This window comes from Narcine bancroftii, chromosome 6 (assembly GCF_036971445.1).
Source record: "Narcine bancroftii isolate sNarBan1 chromosome 6, sNarBan1.hap1, whole genome shotgun sequence".
NCBI lineage: Eukaryota > Metazoa > Chordata > Chondrichthyes > Torpediniformes > Narcinidae > Narcine > Narcine bancroftii.
This window is the reverse complement of record NC_091474.1, coordinates 147,676,028-147,699,123: the sequence shown is the minus strand read 5'-3', so window position 1 is coordinate 147,699,123 and position 23,096 is coordinate 147,676,028. Positions and strand designations below refer to the sequence as shown.

The 23,096-nt window shown below is 39.1% G+C and overlaps 1 protein-coding gene across 8 annotated transcripts in view; it reads right to left on the bottom strand.

Annotated features, from left to right (window-relative positions):
• greb1 (growth regulating estrogen receptor binding 1) overlaps window positions 1-23,096 on the bottom strand; it is a 266,669-nt gene that overhangs the window by 120,464 nt on the left and 123,109 nt on the right. For all 8 annotated transcript variants that reach the window (XM_069886310.1, XM_069886305.1, XM_069886308.1 and 5 more), the window contains exons 2-3: window positions 9,734-9,887; window positions 3,160-3,279 (exon numbers count right to left, since the gene is read on the bottom strand). In XM_069886310.1, coding sequence (XP_069742411.1) covers window positions 3,160-3,279; window positions 9,734-9,887 — 274 coding nt within the window. The remainder of the gene's footprint in view (window positions 1-3,159; window positions 3,280-9,733; window positions 9,888-23,096) is intronic.

Sequence of the window (23,096 nt, the reverse complement as noted above, 5' to 3'; positions counted from 1 at the left end):
ACTGACATATAGTTTTATGGCAGAAAATTTTCACCAAAGCAGAAAGGACAAAATATGGTTCACCATCCTCAATTAAATTTTTTAAAGAGTAGCACAAAAATGTTGTCGTTGATCAATCATTTGCATGCGAACAACGATGGCTGATTAGGCCAAGCTCGGTTTGAGAGTACCTCTCAGTGGGTGACAGAGGTGTAGGGACGCTGTAGTGATTCCCAGTGGTGCGCATCAATGTTGAAACTCTTCAGGGTTGCCCTGATAGAGTCTTTAAATCTCTTTTTCTATCCACCACATGATTGTTTACCCTCAGTAAGCTCTCCATAAAAGTAGCTGCTTTGGTATTTGGTCATCAGATATTCTTCTAACGCGTTCTGCCCATCTGATCTGTGATTCTTCCAACAGCGTGTGGATTGCTGGGGAGGTTTGACTGTGACAGAATCTGTGTGCCTGAAAGCTCGCAGTTTGCTATGAAGTATTCTGTGTAGACAGGTCATGTAGAAGTGCTTAAGACTGTCCATGTCTTCCAACCAGAAGGTAAGGAGGTGATGTCAACAGCATGATACACTTCAATCTCAGTCTTTGGGCAGATTCTTTATCATTCCTCCTTCTCAAGTCAAGTCACTTTTTACTTATTGTTCATACCATGCTCACACAGTAAAGTTGAGAAAGAGTTTCTCCAGGTCCAAGGAGCATATTTACATAAAGAGAAGTTAGAATAGAAGTTAAACACATTGAAATATTACAATATTAACACGTATGCTCTGGGAATTCAGGAGTCTGATGGCTTGGGTGAAAAAAACTGTTGCCCAATCTGGACATTCGGGCCCAAGTGCTATGGCATCTCCTGCCAGATGGCAGAAGGGAGAACAGTTGCATGGAGTCCTTCATGTTTATTGCCTTTTGCCTGCATTGAGTGTACTAGATGTTCTTCATGGTAGGAAGAAAGCCCCCAGTGATCTTTTCACCTGACTTCACTTTCCTCTGCAGGGTTTTGTAGTCTGAGGTGATACAGTTTCTAAACCAAGCAGTGATGCAGTTGCATAGGATGCTCTTCCTACATCCTCTGTAAAATATAGTGAGGATGGAGGGTGGAAGACGAACCTTCCTCAGCCTTTGCAGGAAGTAGAGGTGCTGCTGGGCTTTCTTGGCTATCGAGCTGGTGTTAAGGGACCAGGTGAGATGCCTTGCAAAATGCACTCCAAGGAATTTGATACTCTTGACCACCTCAATGGTCGATCCAAATGGAGAGAAGTACAAATACAGAGAAGACTTTTACTATCATGCTGTTGATATATTCATCAATATTGACACATATACATAAATTATTTGTCAATGGTTAGCAAATAAATTAAATGCTTAGGCTGAAGATACAAAGTTCCAAACATTCACCCAATGTGAAATACAAACAATGATGAGGTGTAACTACATGGGAAAAAAAAGGAAACTGACTTAACTTAGTTTTCCTGGATAATATTGTCCAAATGTTCACCCAAATCACAAAGCAAGGATAGTCATTGAAAGTTTGGGATCTCAGCATCATTCACCCAGGAAGTGCAAGACTCATAAAAATTCATTTGAAAGAAAATAAACACAGAAAAACCCATTAGAGATTCTCAGTTCTCCCTCCCGAATCAATCAGTCATTTCAACCTAACAAAACTAATGTGCAGAAACCATACAATGCCAAATGAATCAGTCGGGATCAACACTAACCAACTTAGGAACATAAAGTAATCTAAAATAACATACAGCACATAAAAAAAGTGTGAAAACTTGAAACCATTTTCTTCCTTCAGCACAGGCCAAAGCAAACAACAAGAGGGGAGATAGGATAAATTAAAATTCACAAGACAATAGCTCTGATAGCGTTTGGCAATTAGACTAGCAATGAATTGATGATATGCATTAACAGAATTCAGATTAAGATTTCAGATTTATTGTCAGAGTACACATATGACATCACATAAAACTCCGCAGACGAGGCAGATTTACCACTCATTGATAGTGAAAAATCTGTATATAATGTACACATGTAAACAAATTAAAAATGCAAAGCGGATAACAAATGTAAACGAATTGTGCAATACAGAGAGAATTTTTACAAATTAATAACATGTGCAAGACTCCTTCAATGAGTCTCTGATTGAGTTTGTTGTCGAGGAGTCCGATGGTGGAGGGGTAGCAGCTGTTCCTGAACCTGGGGGTGCGAGTCTTGTGGCACCTAGACCTCTTTCCTGATGGCAACAGCAAGAACAGACCATTTGCTGGGTGATGTGAACCCTTAATGATTGTTGCTTCTCTCCAACGGCAGTGTTCCCTGTAGGTGTTCTCAATAGTGAGGAGGGTTTTGCCTGTGATACTTAGGATGTGTCCACTACATGTTGGAGGGCTTTATGCTCAAGGGTATTGGTGTCCTCATACCAGACCTTGATGCAGCCGGTCAGCACACCTTCCACCACACCTCTGTAAAAATTTGCCAGAATTTCTGGTGTCATACCAAACCTCCACAAACTCCTGAGGAAGTCGAGGCACTGCCGTACTTTCTTCATAAAGCCATTAGAGTGTTGGGTCCAGGAATGATCCTCCAAGATAGTGACTCCCAAGAACTTCAATTTGTTGAACCTCTCCACCTCTGATCCCTCAATAATCACTGGATCGTATACCTCTGGGTTTCCCTTCCTGAAGTCACAAACAGCTCCTTGGTTTTGGTGACAGTGAGTGCAAGGTTGTTGTTGGTGCACCATTCAGCCAAGTTTTCCATCTCTCTCCTGTATGCTGACTCATCGCCTTTCTCTATACAACCCACTACCATGGTATCATTGGCGAATTTGTAGATGGTGTCATTGTCCACACAGTCATAGGTATAAAGTGAATAGAGCAGGGGGCTAAGAATGCAACCCTATGGTGCTCTGGTACTGATGGAGATTATGGAGGGGATGTCCTCATTGTTTGTGGTCTGGAGGTGAGGAAATCCATGATCCAATTGAAGAGGAAGAAAAATGACACGATACTTGCTCTATCATAGTTTTTCGTTCTGCCTGTTTACAACTATTCAGAAAATGAGGGAGCATACAGCATGGTCATGAATATTTTAAGTTTAAGGCTGGTTTTTCATAATTACTGAAAATTAAAATTCATTCAGTAAAAGGTTTAATCATCTTACCATCAGTGGTACAACAACCTTCTGGGGGAGTCTTCATTCGATAATGAACAAGAGGGCTGCTGGACTCCTCTTCCTCCTCCTCCTCCTCCTCCCCCTCTTCATTGCTTGGTCCTTTGTAAGCTATATCATGTAGAAATCACAATCCATTTGAACTATTACAACCCACAGAATCTAAGTAACAATTTTATACACAGATATGATATCTTTAAAAAGGGTACTTTACAACAAACAAAAATGTTTAGGCTTAATAGGGGAACGTGGCAAGTTTGCCCATTAAGTCCTTTGCTTTTTGATATAGTACAGGTATCTCTAGTTGTTGCTCTCCGACAGTGCAGGGAATTTAAAGGTAGAACTCGATGTGGAATTGAAAGTAAAGTATCGCTTTATGCAGATGATTATTGCTTTTTATTTCAAATCCTGAGATTTCTATACCAAACATATTACCCGGTATCTTATTTGTCCAATTTAGCCAGTTTTTGGGTTATAAATTAAATTTACATAAGAGTGAACTTTTACCCTTAAAAGATTTTTTGCAAGCTATTCTAATTTCCTGTCTAAAACAGTCAAATATCAATGCCAATATTTAGGAATTACAGTTACAAAAATTTAGTGAAAGAGAATTTTTTGGTGTTACTCAATCGATTAAACTATGTTTATCGGGATGGTCATTCTCATCTCTTACAATGATGGGTCATATTAATTCAATTAAAATGAACACTTAACCAAAATTTCGGTCTCTTTTTCAAGCTTTACCAATGCTCATTAGATTTGGTTATTTCTACTTACACATTGCAGGGGGAAACACGTATAAATAAAGCCCATCTTCAAAAAACTAAAAGGAATGAAGGTTTATCACTTCTAAATTTTAGATTTTATTTTTGGGTGATTAATATACATAATTTACTTTGATTATTACATTTGGAAAAGTTAGTTCTTGGGTAGAAATGGAACTGAGGTTTTCCAAAAAAACTTCTATGTTGGCAATTTTAGAATTTTCAAAAATAATTTTCCTTTTCTAAATTGACATATAATCTGTAAATGAGAAATAGGTTGAGAATACAGACTCAATTTAGAAAATTCTTTGGGTTTGTAGTTTTTTTTTCTGGCTTGTCCCATTATAGATAATCATCTTTTTCAGCCGTCTCTGATGGACGAAGGTTTCAAGGAATGGTATAGATTACGTATCCAAAGTTATAACAAACTTTTTATTCAAGATAACTTGGCCTCTTTTCAACAATTATCAGTCAAATTTAATCTTTCTAACAGACAATTTTTTTAGATATTTACAAGTTAGACATTTTGATCTGTCCAAGCTTTCTGATTTTTCTCGAATTTCAAATACTAATATTCTTAATTGATGTTTAACACACTTTTTTCCACAATGGATTAATATCATATTGTAGCGGGTGCTACAGCAGAGAGTGGAAGAATGACACACTCTTGATGTGGTTATATAATCAAGATTGAATTATTGAACTCCCTCTTCCTATTTATATAGGTCCAATTTCCCAGCGCTGGACATGGTTTTCCCGCCATAGTCAGCAGAAGTGACATCAATGGCATTCTGGCCGCAGATTGGTTGGCCATCCCACCCCAGGTCAGTTAGCTGGGGAGAAAGGACATTAGCCTGCGTGGGCCTTGTGAGATCCCTGTGTTAGTCTGCCATTTTGTGTATCGGACGACCTCCCGAATAGTGGGCTGCTACAATATATTTATAATGATTCATTGAATTTAAAATCAGCCTCAATGGTTTGGATTAAGAATGATTGGGAACAAGATCTGAACATAACATTTTGAAATGAAGATTGGTTCTCTACTCTCAGCTTGATTAATGATACTTCATATTGTGCAAGGCATTTCTTATTACAACTTAAGGTGATACATAGAACACATATGTCCAAACTTAAATTATCTCATTTTTATGCAGATATTGATCCACTATGTGAGAAGTGTAAAATTTTTGGAGCTTCACTGATCCATATGTTTTGAGAGTGCCCAAATTTAGAGAGATTTTGGAAGGACATTTTCAAAACTTTAACAACAATTTTTAAGATTAATATAGAACCTTGTCTAGGAATTGTTTTGTTTGGTTTTTCACATGAGCCAAATATACTTTTGTCTGCAACTCAGGAGAAAGTTTTAGCCTTTACCACGCTGATAGCCAGATGGGAAATTTCACTGAAATGGAAAGATGACTCTTCACCTACCCAAACACAATAGTTATATGATGTAATGCCCAATTTAAGCTTAGAGAAAATTAGATACAACATTAAAGATAGAAAGTTTCGATTTGTAAGAATGTGGGGCCCATTCAGAGAATACAATCAGGATTGGAAGAATTAAGAACTTTGAATGTTCCAAAGATTCTCTGTCCGATGTCTGGATCGCTATCCGATCCACAATTTCCCTTTTCTTCAAATGGGTAACTTTGATTAGAGGAAGGGGGTAGATTTAGATTTAGTTTTTATTTTGTTTATTTTTTCTTTTTTTCTTTTTAGCAATTTTTACTTGGATTAACTTGGCAAATATGGGTTTAGCATGGTTATCATAGATTAATTCAATAACTTGTTTCTCATTTGGAACAGCAAACTATCCAATGTATTTCTATCCTTTCTTTTGTATTTGTATATATGAGAGTTCTTTAAAATTTTGTTTGTTTATATGTTAAACTCAATAAAAATATTTAAAAAAAAAGAAAAATGAATCATTGAAAGTTGGTTGATGTACCAGGCTGCCTGTATTTGAGGTGCTAGAAATGACCATCTACCTATAAATTCTCATATACACTCCCAACGTTCAAGCCTTGTTCTCTATCAGTTGAAGACCATATGTATCAGTACAAATGAAACAAAAAGGAATATTTCTAGACTCTGTTTACTTTTGGGATGAGTCAGAAATGCCTCGGACAACTTGAATTACAAAGTTAGTAATTAACAGACCTGCTGCTCCTCAATGCAAGGGACTTACATTAAGCTTTCAGTGCTGTCGGTGTGGAGTTTTCAAGTTCTCCCTGAGACCACATGGGCTTCCTCTGGGAACTCCCATATTCTAAAGATAGTAAATTGGTGGTTCAATGCCCACCATAATTGACTCCAGTGAGTAAGTAGTAGAACCTGGGGGGAGTTGATGAGAATATGAAAATAATCAAGTTGAGTTCATGCAGGGTTTGTGTAAATGGACTGACGAGAACACCCCTGGGCACATGGCACAGATGCTCTCAAAGCTGCAGCAAAGTTCTGAAGTGATAGAGAGCTTTTAATTTAATCCTGGCCTTTAAAATTTACGTTTTAATTGCGCCGATTAGAAAAGCAAGGCATCTCCAGACCTGTAGGTTATATCTTGATTATTTAACAGGTTCAGGTAATTAAATGATAGCAATCCAAGGTCTGGAGACCTGTGGATGACTTCAGTTTGCACAGGAGATTCCCAGATTCATGTCAAGCCTCTCCACCTTGAGGCCGGCTACAGGAGTGGATGTAAAACTAAGAACTTACCTTTCAGACAGCAGCCCTAAAAGGCTGCTCCACCATCCTATTCATATGCAGGGGTGCCTCGTAGCGCCCTCCAGATCTGACGGAGGCAGGGCGACAACCGTTGTAATAACATGGCAGAGTAATGGTTGTCTTCCATACCCATAATCCCCCACACAGTTGGTCCCCAGAACAATTCCAGCTGTGTGGGGGATTATGGTCCCCACTGCCTCGACAGTCCCCACTGACAGCTTCCGCTGCCCTGATGGTCACTGCTGACAGCTCATGCTATCCCAAGGGGTCCCGCTGCCCCGCTGCCTGACTTGGAAGGAGAAGGATGAGTGGGGAGATGGGTCGTGGGATGATGGCTAACTAAATACATTATTCAAGGTGATGCTTTCAATTCACTAACACAACAATGTATGTAACCCAGATCAAGATTAATGATCAATAAATGCCAATTGAATTTTTTTTTAAATTGCAAGTACTGGAAATTTGAGACATGAAACACTCAGCATTTCAGGACAACATTCTGTTGGAAGAATTAATTTCTCATTCAAACTACTTCTGCCTTACCTGTGGAGTGCTTGCAAAAAATATGAATCCTTCAGTCTCTCTGTGCAAGAGCACTTGTACAGCAAAGGTAGAGAGTGCTTTGGTAGTTATGTTGATATTAACACACTGTTCTAAAACAGCACTGCAGAGGTTGCACTGCGTTCAGGAAACAAAGTTAATTTTCTGTCTTCTCTGGATTCTTTGTTATTAAATTTTAAATATTAAATTTAGACATTCAGCATGGTTACAGGCCATTTCAGCCCATGAATCCATGCAGCCCAATTTAGACCCAATTAACTTACATCCCTGGAATGTTTTGAATGGTGGGAGGAAACCGAAGCCCCTGAGGAAAGCCCACGCAGACACAGGGAGAACCAAACCCAAAATAATTTTCATCCAAATACTTACAAGTTAGCACTTATAATTCAGTTACATAAACTGCATAGTAAATTGGGAATTTATGTAATTTGATGATTGAATTGGGATAAGCAAATGCTGTTTTGCAGAGTGTCTCTGGTACTTTTATCTTCGGGCATTATACAATAATGAACCATGAAACGCACAGAACCATGGAAATATACAACATAGAAGGAGGCTATTTGGCCCTTTGTATCTTATCCCATGAGGTAAGCAGCCCTGCATGTCAAGGTTCTTCAAATATATCTCAAAGCACTTTAAAAACCAAACTATATTTAGGGGTTATGTCTCCACTAGCCTTTCAGGCCTTAAGTTCCAGGTTCCTACCAATCTTAGTAAAAATTTTTCTAACCCTTTTATCAATAACATTAAATCCATTATCCTTCATTTTTGACCCCCTGATAAAATACATCCTTCCTATTTCTCTACCTTGGCCTCTCATAATTTTACATTGCTTAATTAATTTTCCTGCATGCCTCCTTGGTTTCAAGCAAAGCGACGCAAGCTTATCCACTCTCTCATCATAAATACAATTTTCCAATACCTCCAACATTGCTCTTCTTGCCATCATATCACATTTTGTATTTTTCTGACCAGATTGACCACAGGTCTCAAGCTGCGATCCAACTGATGCGTACAATAGAACCTCCCTGTTCTTGTATTCTATGATTCAACCAACAATAAATCCCAGGATATAAGGGGGAGCAGAGGAACAAAGTGACATTTAAACATCACCCACAAATCACAATCAACAAGATGTTCATCCAGTCTGTCTACGTTCAAGGATCTGTGGATATACACACTAAGATTATCTTGTTCCTTCATTCCACTCTATATCCTGCCAATTACTGTATACTCCCTTGTCTTTATGCACTTTTCAAAATGTATTATTCCACATTTTTCTTGATTCAATTCTATTTGTTTGTTTTCTGTCCAATGAACCAGACTAACTATATCTTCTGATCTTTCCTCCAGTCAGATGGCAGTACGATCTACTTCAATACAGCAAGGTCTATTAAATTATTTCTTACACTTGATGGGGAAGTCACTCTGGCCCATATGACTCCTTGTCTCTGAGAGAGTGTAGAAAGCCCAGTGAACATCTGAAAGCAGTATTCTGGCCATTTCGGTTTCCTGCAAATAAGCTGCAGTATCTATCGGGCACCCAGAGGCAGATCATCAATTCCATGTTGGGCTAGCTATATGCTGAATGTGCCCTTTGAGAAGAGTGAAGGAGACAACAGGAGAAAGGGTGAAGGCAGATGACTAGGACTACTGCTGCATCAAACAGTGTACTCCTCTGGTTCCAAGCTCCATAGGAAGGAATCCTTTGGTGAGAGCCCCCCACTGTTCCTTTGAGGACAGCTGCTTAGTCCTCATGCAGACCCGGTTTATCATGAGCACAACTAGGTAAAAGTTAGGCTTACTCAAGCCAGCAGACATTTGGACAGTTTGTCCTAAACAAAGTGTTATATCCCATTTTGTGCATAAACAATCTTCAAATTTCTTACAGGATGGATGCAAGGCCACTAAGAACAGAGCCACTACCATTACAGTTTGCACCTACTCCTGCCACCTGCACTGAAAACTTGTACAAAAGGCAGATACCTCAGCTTTCATGCCCAAAAAGAAGCCATCAGAACTTTGGGTACAGACAGTCCAATGGGAAAATGGTGAAAGACATTTCATAAGCTATTCACGAGAGCCATCTTTCTAGAAATAATGATTAATTGTGGTATTAGATTAGTATAAATGAAAAACAACTCTTTAGAAAATCGAGTCTTTCATAATAGGTACTGCAGTTAAAAATTATCCAACAATGTAGAGAGATGTAATGTTGATACAAGCTAACAGCATAACCATATAACCATTTAACCATTTACAGAGCGGAAACAGGCCATGTCGGCCTTTCGAGTCTGCACCGGTTCACTTGAACAACTCCACTAGCTCAATCCTCTTGCTCTCCATCAATATCCCTCCAACCCCCTCACCTCCATGTACATATGTATTCTTACTCTAAAAATAGAAATCTTTTCTGCTTTAAATAAAATGAAATTGTGTTAAATATACTGTATGCATGAAAACTCATACTAAATGACTTCTTTTAAAATAAAAAGTATCTTTGTTCTTACCTTCCAAATTCAGCTGGTGCTCAGCCTCAAGATATAACTGGGAAAACACAGGCCTGGGGACCAAGCTGTTAGAACGGAGGGAGGCTTCAATAGAATTGTGCAGAACTTCTTCAAAACGAGTGTTTTTCAGTTGCCCAGCATATGAATTTCCCATCTATATATTAAAAAAACACATGCCTCAAATTTCAAAATGCCTTGTCTACATGAAGTATTGAACGCAGAGAATCAGGAACAAGGGTGAGGTGTTCCAAGAGGATTCATGCTCATGTTCAGAATTTTCTTAAACTTGCTTACAACACAGCAAAAGCACCCTGCTGGTAAATTACAGGAAACACTGCTCTTAACAGCCTAAGGCAGAGGGTCAGCAGAATGTGACACTCTTTTTATTGAAGTTACTGACAGGTAATGCTGCAGGTTAATGAGGCATGCAATGGTAAGTATGTAAATTTAAAAGAAATAATAAACCCGTCTCCAGAGTTGCCCAATTCTCAATGTAAAAGACAACCCAACCATTGAAGTACCAAATGGTGCTTGTTTGTTATTACACGAATTAGTCCAGACTAAGACTGCAAGCTTGACAACAATGCTTTTTAGACTGCAATGTCAGGAACATCACTGAAAAATTAACACAATCACTGCCCACATGGTCGTTCACACTGGGCACCTTTTCAGACTGCAAGAACCTGTGTGCAACAGCCCTGGAGGTTGGACGTGCAGTAGAGTGAATGACTGACAACAAATTTTTCTGGTATTATTTACACTGCAGGCTTCCTCCAAAAAGTTGTAGTGATTCTGCAGGATAAATCACGGAGCAGGAATTGACTCAAAATTCCTGCACATTCCTTTTTGGACTGCTGTGTAGCAGATTAAATTCCTTGATTTTGCCATTAGGTGTCTGCAGTCTAAAAAACCCCTAATGACTGTTTCGAAGACTAGTCCATAATTTTCAGTCACCTGTGTTAAATACTGAATGAGGAAAACCAGTCAGTACAAATTGGAAGCAACATCTCCTCCTCACTGATTATCAACATAGCCCCCCATCCCCCAACCCAAGGATGTGTGCTTAGCCCACTGCTCTACTCATTATACACTAATGTGTGGCCAAGCACAATTCCAAGTTCGCCAATGACACCACAGCTGTCAGGAGAATCACAAATGGCAATGAGGAAGCATACAGGAAGAAGATAGATTAGTTCTTTGAGTGGTGCCACATCAACAACCTTGCGCTGATTCCTGAATGAACAATGAACCAAAAACACTGCCTTAACTGTCGTATACTATTATATTATATATATATATATATATATATATATATATATGTCATTGTTGTAAGGTGGTTCATAATATGAATGTTTGCACTGTGATGCTGCCGCAAAACATTGAATTTCGTGACTAGTTCATGACAATAAATTCTGATTCTGAGCTAAGACACTTTTGGGAAAAATGACTGGAGTGTGATGGAGTAAATTAGTTTGCAGCTGCAATTCTTTAACAAAGCCATAGAACACAACAGAAATTAGTGCATCAATTGTGTTAACTAATACCTATTTTACGTATAGGTTTGACTAATAAGGACTATTTCTGTATATCATAGAATAGCTATAGGCAGAAAAAAGTTTTACTGAATGATGGAACTCATTTATTTCCAGATAAATTCCTCCTTTACTAAGTGATCGTTCTGCCCTATTCCTATTTCCCGAGTTCCAAAATGATCAACAAAAACAGCCAGACATTCTAATCAGGGTTATAGAGTTCTGCTCAGAATGGATTAGTTTTTTTTTGATAGCTCATACACTGTTTATCCCAATATAAATTCGGGCTCAAAATAAAGAATCACTGAATACTTTCCACAACTTCAAATGAACAAAGTTGTTTTATCATAAATTAAATGGGCGGAAATAGCTAAATGACAATAAACTTAACATGATTTGAAGAAATAAAAAATAACCTGAAATAAAGCCAAAACATAGGGCAGGCACTTAAAAAATATACAAATAACAGGAAAAAAATTATCAAGAAAATATAAATCTTTGTTACAACTTCCAATTACGTATCACAGCAAAAATCTCCCAATGGGGACTGATGGCCCGCTACTCTGGAGCTGAAATTGATCTCGGAGTTCAAAGATTAGTTTATCTTCACATGTACAAGATACAGTGACAATCTTAGTTTTGTAGATATTGTAATAAAAATTCCCTTGTTACTCATTCATCATCATTCAGCATCTGCCACCCTTCAACAGGGATTATGCTTGTGTCATTAATATTCACATTTCCCATTGGAACCATCTGTTGATTACACAAGAAACTGCATTCTTCTATGTACTGCCTTTAATGAAGAAGTCAGGCATGTATTATTTTGCAGAAATTTGCAAACCTACACAGAACTAATGAGTAAACATTTGGTATTAAACAGTGTTTTACAGAAGTGAATTTGTGACAGTCATTTCTTGAGCAACTTCCAAGATGTGGTTATTTGTGAATGAGTGATAAAATATGAAGATGATGCCAGACGACAAGAAAGGAGCATGGATTTCTCCAGGGCATGGGTCTGAAGGAGAATAGAGAGAGGAAGAACAAAACAAAGATAATATTTTCAAATCTGAGCCGTTATTTAACTGGGAATCAGGTCAGCAAACATGGATGTGATGACGATTGAAGTTGGAAGAAGCAGCAGAGCATTAGATGACCTCAAGTCTTTGAAGGCAAGAATGCACTGGAGAAGTCAACTCCAGTAGCAGCAAAGGCATGAATAGGAGTTACAGAATCAAATGCTAAAGTATGGTCAGGGATGGCCAATGTTATGCGATGAAGATGAGAGGGTGTGAATGTTGGTGTCTCAGACATGGGATGTCTTTCAGGAGTAAAGGACCAGGTCGGAGGGAGGTGGTAGAAGCCAATTCATACAAACAAGAGAGAACCAGTCTTCAAACTATGACAGCACAAATATATACCATTGTCTACAAAGGCCCGTGTTTCAATAAAATGGTAAACAGGTTTTATGTGTGTCCAGCAACCCAACAAAAGTGTTTGAATATGTACAGGCATTCATGGATGGAGAGATGCGCCCATTGCAAACGGAAAGCATTGAAGTAATTTTGACTATTAAAACTCACTTGCTACGATTATGATTAAAAACCTCAGAATATCTTTGAGTTCAGTTTCTCTGAAGAGATATGTTATATAGAGAATTTAGGTTAAAATGACTTAAGTTAAAATGTGATGATTAATCATAAAAAGGGAAGCCAGAACGGACAGGGAGCTTACTAGCAGCCAAGGACAAAAGGTTCAGCTGAATATGTTTTTTTAAACCTATCTTTTCATGGTCATAGTGAGAGACATGCAGGAGACAAAAGATTGATAAGAAGGGTGAGAAACAGAATTTAGTGTATGTAGAGTTCACAGCGTACGTAACGAACGTGATAATTAAAAATGCAGTTATACTTAGAATGCTTTTGTAATACTAACCAATTAAAACAGTATTAATAAGAAGGGGAAGGGCAAACAATAAGGGTATAAAAATCAATGCACTGTATGTATCGGGGCTTAACTGGTGAGAAGCCAGTTGAGTCCAACTCTGCAGACTTGTAAATAAAGCTTGTCGTGTCATCAGTTTTAAAGAGACTCATGTGTGAGAAGTTTTATTTCTGACAAGATATACTCCAGAACTTTGGAAAGCATGAGGGAGAGAAAGCGAGAGGGAGAAAAAGTGTGAGAAATATTGAAAGAGAAAGGGAAAGGAAAAAGAGAAAAGAGACTGAGAAAACATGAGAGCAAGAAATAGTTCAGCAGAGGTATTACTAAAATAAGAGAATACTGAGATATTTTAGCAAGGTCCATATGCATGTATCCGTGTACATTAATGCACAAAGTTAAAGACAGTAGGAGATTGACAATCAACTATATAGATTTTACTTAATGGCAAGAATGGAGGCCTAACTGAGAAAAGGACTAGGTTCTAGAAATACCTAGAGTTAAGAAATTGGTAAGCAGTGAACAGAAGTAAGTCTATGGCAGTATTAAGGAAAATATTTAGAAGCTGAAGAAGCAGGATACCCTGAAACAGAAGGATAGAATTTAGTACATTATACAGTAGAAGACCAATCTCCAGACTGTTCAGGATTGGATTGGTCCGGATTCTCAGGCAGGACTTATAAAATTCAAATTTAAGGAGGAATAATGAGGAGTCGAACAGATAAATGTTGATAGTTTATTCATTAGCAAATACAGCATGCTGTATTTATCAAAACGAGCAGCTTAAAGAAAAATAAAGTCAACAAGCGTGGTCACACACACACACACACACACACACACACACACACACACACACACACACACACACACACACACACACACACACACACACACACACACACACACAAGCCCACTAAATTTAAAAAGTGAGAGTTTTTGAAAAGTCCGAATTCTTTGATGGTCCAAATTATGGACTTCTACTGTGATTGAAAAAAATGGTGCAATTGCATTTGTGGAATTATTTTATTGGATACCAACCAGAGGGAAGCATGTTTTAATCCATACTGCATTGACAAAGAAATGTCCAAACACCAGAGGTCACTGATAATGGAGACTTCAACTTTGTATTACACACTGAAAAAGTTAAAAAAAGGGGAGTTGACAGGAAGGATTTATCACTAAACTTGACCCTGGGGAATCAGGTGAACCCAGTGGGGTCATTATCAGTGCAGAGGCCCCTTGGGAACAGACATTGTAACGGCTAAGCAACAAAAAGAATAAAGTTAACTCAGAAGTTTAAAATAAATCAGTATAGAAGAGCCCACTCGAATGAATGAGAATAGATCTGGCCAGGCAAAACTCGTCAAAGATTGGCAGGGAAAAAAGGCAACTGAAAATGGAAGACCTTTTAAGGAAGCAACAATTTAGTATAGCTTTCATTCCCACAAGAGAGAAAAGTAGGGTAAACAATACCAGAACTCCCTGGATATCTGAAGTGAACAAAAACAATGACGCATGATATAAAAGGAATATAACTGGTGGTTGGTTGAAATGGAGTAGGGAAATTAACAATAATAATAAACAAAAGCAGAACATGAAAGGACAAAGTTAATGAAAAACTGAATCTGAAAAGGCATGTGAAGAATAAATAAATAGAGGAATTGGAATGATGAGAGATAAATGGATAGGCACTTGAAAGAAAACAAAAATTTCAAGCTATGAGAAAAGACAATGGAGTGAGTCTTGTCAATGCGATAAATTGAATGGTTTTCTTCTATGTTGTAACCTTCCTGTGAAAGAAAAACATGGTCCTGGATGAGCAGATGACTTGATGAGGTCTGAAGTTCACGTCAGATCATATATGATAGTGAGGTTGCAAAGAATCTAGCTCAGTTCAGGAAGATGCCAGGAAAGAGTCAGTGTCAGTAACTAATGTAACTTATTATGGGGCTGAAGACAATGGTTCAACTGGAGCAGATCTCTGCTCATCCATTGAATAATGATGGCAGAAAAAAAACAATGGATAATTTAATAAAGAGGAGTGATCATGCAGAGTAGTGCTGAGTTTAACCAGGATATCTTCCCCTCAAAACAGACAAAATGTTTTCAAATTATATTGGTAAGAAGCACATGAAGAAAAGAGAAAAGAATGAACTCAGGATTGTTTCCTGGCACTCCAAGGATAACAATGCAGGCACTGGAAGAGACGCTATCATTGGTGGTTTGCTGGCTATGTCTGGACGAGTAACAATAGGACTGTAACCCCATCAGCTAAATGACGAGTGTTGAACAAGACAGGGTACTTAGCCATGACAAATTATTGCAGACCCAACTAGCAAGTCATCTCTTATCACAAATGTACAGGAATGGTTTTGCTCAGCTCTTGCAGGACTATGGCAGGGCAACGTTTGGAGGGGCACAAAAAAAGGAATTCCAGCTAAAACATCGACAAACTCATCAGCTACAACATATTCAAAACCTCTAATTGAAGGTGAGAGTGAACAGAAACAAATTGAAATTTGAAAAGCTAAAACATGGGGAAGATAGAAATACAATATAAAGATGATCAGCTAAGTGGAACAATTTTTAAAGGTTGAAATAGGGAGCCGAGTTCCTCATCCTAGGAGAGTCTAGATTTTGCACTTCTTGACTGAAAGATCAGTTAGACCGAATTGGCAGCAAAATCTCAAGTCCCATCCTACTGAGTACTATCACACCTCAGGGCTGTTTGTTCAGCCCAGCACTGTTCATGATGCTACTCACGAATGCATTACCAGATTCAGTTCTAACAGAGTCATTAAGCCAGCAGATGATAGGATAGCAGTTGACCTCTTTGGTAGCAATGATGAGTTGGCTTAAGTTCTATCAAGAACTGTATAAATCAGAGAAGGGATTGAACATACTATAAGCACTTTGCAGGCAGTTCAATTGACGGGAGAGGATGGTTTCCCCATCGAATTTTAGAGAAAATTCAAAGACCTTTTAATGCCCCTCCTTGTGAAGGTGGTGGATTAGGCGGCAAAGACACATTCCCTCCCGGAGCCTTTTTCAACTGCAATCATTATGGTTATCCTGAAAAAAGTCAGGGACCCATTGAGACACTCCTCCTATAGGCCTATATCATTATTGAATGCAGATTATAAAATTATAGCAAAAACATTGGCCAATAGGTTGGCAAAACATCTGCTGAAATGAACAAACCCAGATCAGGCTGAATTTGATCAAAGGAGGTAATCAGCAGATAATGTAGCCAGATTGCTCAATTCAATACACCTGGCCCAATTGGGGGAGGACCTGGGAGTGGCCGTATCCCTGGATGTGGAGAAGGCCTTTGATAGATTGCAATGGGATTTTCTGTTTAAAACACTGGAGAAATTTGGACTGGGTCAAACATTTATTAATTAGGTAAGGACATTAACCATATAACCATATAACCATTTACGGAGCGGAAACAGGCCATGTTGGCCTTTCGAGTCCGCACCGGGTCACTGATTTTGTGCACCCTCTTCAGGCATTGGTCCCGGTAGCTAAAATAATCACAAACAGGCAGGTGTCTCCGCTCTGTTCATACTAGCTATTAAACCACTGGCAGAAACCATTCGGTGGGATCCAAACATAAAGGGGTTCAAGATGGGCCAGATGGAACACAAAATCAACCTGTTTGCTGAGGATGCGTTAGTGTATTTGACAGAACCTGGGAGGTCATTGGGCAGACTGAGGACCATACTTCAGGATTATGGGAAGGTCTCTGGGTACAAGGTTAATCTGGATAAAAGCAAAATCATTATTTTGTCAAAAGGAGATTATAGACCCTATCAACAGGAAGGCCAATTCACGTGGCCGCAGGAAGGCATTAAATACCTAGATATAAGAGTGGATAAAGACCTACACAATATATACAAATTAAATTATCTCCCTTTGCTCTGGAAGGTTAAGGAGGACCTGGGTAAATGGAAAACTCTGCCCATAACGTTGGTGGGCAGAATTAACTGTATGAAAATGAAGGTGATGCCAAGACTACAAGATCTTTTTAAAACACTGCCCATTCCGTTGCACCAGTGCTTCTTTAAAATCCTCAATGGATGTGTCCAAAACTTTTTGTAGAATGGCAAAATGTCCAGAGTCTCCATGAAAAATCTGTATTCATGATGTTCTGCTAATTTATATAAACCTACTCTGCTATCTATTTACCCCTACCCAACCTCACAGCCATTACCCTCTATTTTTCTTACATCCATGTGCCAATCTAATCTTTTTTTTAAAACCAATCTCCCTATTGTATCAGCCTCCATTACCACTCCCAGAAATGCATTCCAGGAACCCAGCACTATCTGTGCAAAAAAAAAACTTACATCCGACAACTCCCGTAAACTTTCCTTCACTCACTTGAAACAGATGTCCCCTGGTATTGGCCAATGCCGCCCTGGGGAATAGGTGCTGGCTGTCCATCCTGTCTCCGCCTTTTATAATCTTATGCACTTCTATTAAGTTGTCTCTCATCTTCTGTCACCCCAAAGTTTGGTTGGTCAACCTTGCATGTTCTGTAATCCAGCTAACTTCAAAAAATCTCCTCTCCAAAACCTTCTCTGCATCCTCTCCAAAGCTTACACATCCTCTCTATCACGAGGCAACCAGAATTGAACACCATAATGAGTTTTATAAAGCTGCAATTTTACTCTGCAGCTCTTGAACTCAATCCCCTGACTAATGAAGGCAAGCTTGCCATACGCCTTCTTAACCATCCTATCAACTTGTGTGGTAACCTTGAGGGATCTACTGTCTTGGCCCCTAATATCCTGCTGCTCCTCCATATTCCTAAGAATCCCATCATTAACCACTTTCAAGATTGACATTCCCAAATGCATCACTTCGCATTTTCTGCAATGAAAGCTGGTAAATGAATTGTATGTATTCAACGAGGTTTTGCAATTTTGGCATTCTGTACAACACTTGTGATACCTTTTCAGCTCCTTATAGAACATATTTTAATCACATCAACCTTCTTGCAAGCAGTTCATTTGGACTAATTTTAATTGTACTCTCTACTTTTTCATTTCTCATTCTTACTAAGTTGTTCATTGGTCTTTCAGCTCTAAACAAAAATCATGGATAAAAGTGTTGTTATCTTCAGCCACAGGTTGCTCTTGCTCAGCTTATGTTGGTGTCATTATTCCACTGAACACATATCCTTAGGCGTCATCTCCACTGGTGTTTCATTTCACCCTCTCCCAAAAGATGTCATTAGCCAATAACTTTATAACACTGTTACCGGAGTAAAATTCACCAATATATTTCATGGGACCATTATCACACTGACATTAAATCAAGTTAAATAAATGAGAGTTCATGACAGATGAGCAAAAACATGGTCAGGGCAGGTTTTCAGGCATGTTTTCAACAAGGAGTACTAAAAAGGTCAAAAGAAGAGAATTCCAGAGCTTGGAGTATCAAAGTACAAGTTTCAACACCTCCTTATTCCAAGCTTCCACTCAACTCTTAAATGAAAAGCAAATCCATGCCATAATAGCCAAGGAAAGCAAAACTGAAGGAAATCGTTTAGATGAGACAGAAGGCCAGAAACCTTGGAGAAAGACATTCCACAATAATTAGGATTTGTTTTTGATTCTAGAATGAATTTAGGCTGTAATAAAGACATTCAGTAAAATACTAAACTGACATTCAGTGAAATACTAAACAACAGCTGCATTAATCACAGTCACAGCAATGTAGCCCTGAGGCCATGCCAACTATACGAACTGTCCATCCAACTATCAACACAAATCCTGTTCACCACTACTTGTTTCATTCACTGAATATGCCCTGGCAATTCAAGTGCTCATTCACATAATTCTTAAATATTATAAGAGAACATTCTCAAGGAGTGCAATACAGATTTCAAGCACTGTTCAGATGAAAAAAAAATTCCTTAGAGCATCTGTCACCTTAAGCCTGTGCCATCTTGTTTTCAGGCATCTCCATTTATGGTTTTTTTTTTCCATTCCATCATATTTATGCCTCTACACCCTACAGATGGCACCCTACAGTGCCATCCATAATGTTTTGGACAAAAACACTTTTTTTTCCCCTTTATTTGCCCCTGTGCTCTACAGTTTTAAATTTGTAATCGAACAATTCAATGTAATTAAAGTACACATTCTAGATTGTATTCTTGTTTAATTGTATGCAATTTGGTTTGACCATGTAGAAATTACAGCACTTTTTACACATAGTCCCCTCATTTCAGAACACCATAATGTTTGGGACATTTGGCTTCACAGGTGTTTGTGAGTACTCGGGTATGTTTAATTGCTTCATTGGTGCAGGTATAAGAGAGCTGGGCTTGTTTCTAAGATCTTGATCCCCTTTTGAGTCTATATTTGCCATTTTTCAATATGAGGACCCAGAGTTGTGCCAATTAAAATCAACGAAGCCATTACGAGGATGGAAAACACAAATAAAACTGTAAGAGACATTGCCCAAACCTTAGGGTTACCAAAATCAACTATTTGGAACATCATTAAGAAGAAAGACTCCGTAATCACAGAGGGACTGTTCTTCCAAGGAAGATCTCCATTGCTGATGACAGGAGAATTCTCATCATAATGAAGAAAAATACACAAACCCTATCTGACAGATCAAAAACACTCTTCAGGAGGCAGGTGTCGCTATGTCAATGCCTACTGTCTGCAGAAGATATGAACAGAAATACTGAGGTTACATAGCAAGATGAAAACCACTAGTAAGCCACAGAAACAGCATGGCCAGGTCGCAGTATGTGAATAACTATTTAAAAAAGCCTGCAGAATCCTGCAAAAAGGTCTTGTGGATAGATGAGACCAAGATTAACCTGTATCAGAGTGATGGCAAAGGCAAAATGTGGAGGTGTAAAGGAACTGCCCAAATCAAAGCATACCACCTCAACTGTGAAACATGGTGGTGGGGGTGTTATGGCCTGGGTACGTACGACTGCCACAGATACTGGTGCACTTATCTTCATTGATGATGTAACTGCCGATGGTAGTAGCAAAATGAATTCTGAAGCATATTGACTACATATCATCTACTCAAGTTCGAGCAAATGCCTTTAAACTCATTGGACGGTACTTCATCCTACAGCAAGTCAAGGATCCAAACATACTGCTAAAGCAACAAAGGAGTTTTTTCAAAGCAAAAAACTGGCCATGTCAGTCACCTGATCTAAATCCAATTAAGCATGTCTTCCATAAACTGAAGATGGTTGCATTAGAGATGTGGAACTTCATCAGAGAAGATATTCAGCACCTGGTGATCTCTCTGGATCACAGACTTCACAAAGTCATTGCATGAAGGGATATGTAACAAAGTACTAAACATGACTACTTTAACATATGCACCATTAAGATGTCCCAAATATTTTGGTGGCCTGAAAATTTGTGCACAAAGCCATTCATTTCATAATCCAAATCATGAATATAAAAAGATAAAGCCCCAACACAGACCAATCAGAATTGATCCTTGTTTTCTGACTCTGCTTCCTGTCAATCATCAATAAGCCACACAAGTACGTTTCCTGTTATAATATGGACTCTTATCTGGATTAGTAGCCTCACATGCGGCACTGTGTCAAAAGTAAACAACATCTCCTTTATCCATCCTGTTTGTCACTTCTTCAAAGAATTCCAATAGGTTTTTCAAGCAGGATTTCCCCTTGAGAAAGCCGTGCTAGCTTTGGCCTATCCTATCATGAGCCTCCAAATACACTGTAATCTCATCCTTTACCATAGACTCCAACATTTTCTCAACCATTGATGTCAGGTTAACTGGCCAAAATTTCCTTTCTGCTAGCTCCCTCCCTCCTTGAACATTGGGTAACATTTGCCATTTTCCAGTTCTCCAGGAGCATGCCAGAATCAATTGAGTTTTAGTGGGAGAGCAGGAGTTGGATGAACTCCAGATCATTCGTGAGGCAGAGGGGGGTGGTAAGACAGGAGTTACAGCGAAACTATCACACCTAGGAGGCAGGAGGAGGGTAGGTGGGTGATAGTCAGGAGAGGGAAAGAGAATAGACAGGCAGTGCAGGGCACCCATGTGGCTGTTCCCCTCAATACGAATACTATTCTGGATACATTTGGGGATGGGGCAAGCTACCAGGCACAAGCCACAGCGATAAGGTCTCTGGCATGAAGTCTGGTCCTGTGCCTAAGAAGGGAAGGGAGGAGAAGAGGTGAGCTGTAGTGATAATATATCCCATAGTTAGGGGGACAGATAAGTGGTTCTGTGGAAGAGATCGAGTATCCAAGATGGTATGTTGCCTCCCTGGTGCCAGGGTCTGAGATAGCTCAGATAGAGTTCATGGCATTATCAGGAGGGAGGGTGAGCAGCCAGATGCCGTGGTCCATATAGGGACCAATTACATTGGTAGGAAAGGTGAGGAGGTCCTGCAAGGAAAGTTCAGGGAGTCAGGATCTATGCTGAAGGACAGGACTTCAGGGTTGTGATCTCAGGATTGCTACCCATGCCACGTGCTAATGAGGTTAGAAATAGGAGGATAATGCAGCTTAACATGTGGCTAAAGACATGGCGCAGGAGGGAGGGCTTCAGGTTTCTAGATCATTGGGCTCTCTTCCAGGGAAGGTGGGACCTGTTCCAATGGGATGGTTTGCATCCGAACTGGAGGGGAACTGATATCTTTGTGGGAAGGTTTGCTAGTGCTGCTCTGGTTGGTTTAAACTAGATTTGCAGGGGGATGAGAACCAGAGCGTCAGAGAAGATAGAGGAGACGAGGAGGGAAAAGATGATGTGAAAATTACATGTGCCTTTAGAAGTCAAGGTGTTGCAAGTGGTGGAAATTTTCTAAAGTGCATCTATTTCAATAGAAGGAATATTATAAGAAAGGAAGATGAGCTGAGAGCAGAGATTGGCACATGGAATTATGACATTGTGGTCATTAGTGAAACTTGGTTTAGACATGATAGAATGGAGGAGGAGTGGTTTTGCTCACCAGGAAAAATATCACAGCTGTGCTCAGGCAGGACAGACCAGAAGCCTCGTCTACTGACTCTATGTGAGTGGAGCTGAGGAACGGGAAAGATATGACCACACTCATGGGGTTGTATTATAGACTGTCCAATAGTCAACACGAATTGGAGGAGCAAATCTGTAGAGAGATAACAGATGGGAGGAGATTTTAATTTTCCACATATTGACTGGGACTCCCATACTGTAAAAGGGCTGAATGGCTTGCAGTTTGTCAAATGTATTCAGGAAAGTTTTCTAAACCAATATATAGAGGTACCAACTAGAGAGAAGGCAATACTGGATCTCCTTTTAGGGAACAAGACAGGACAGGTGACAGAAGTATGTGTAGGGGAACATTTTGGGTCCAGTGATAATTATGGAGAAGGTAAGGTCTGGGCCTTGGGTTGAGATTCTAAATTTAAGAAAAGCTAATTCTGAGGAAATGAAAATGAACCTAGAATGCGTAGATTGGGATAAGTTGTTTTCAGGCAAGAATGTGCAAGGTAAGTGTAGAATGTTCAAAGGTGAAATTTTGAGAGTACAGAATTTGTATGTTCTTGTCAGGATTAAAGGCAAAGATAGCAGGCATAGGGAAACCTTGTTTTTTGAAAGACATTGGGGATCTGGTTCAGAAGGTGTATAACAGGTATAGGCAATACGGAGCAAATGAGGTATTTGAGGAGTATAAAAAATGCAAGAAAATCCACAAGAAAGCAATCAGGAAGGCAACAAAAAAAAGACATGACGTTGTTTTGGCTGACAGTGAAAAGGAAAATCCTAAGGGTTTCTACAGGTATATTAAGAGCAAGAGGATAGAAAGGGTAAAATTGGTCCCCTTGATGATAAGAGTGGTAGACTTTGTATGGAGCCAAAAGAGGTGAGGGAGATCTTGA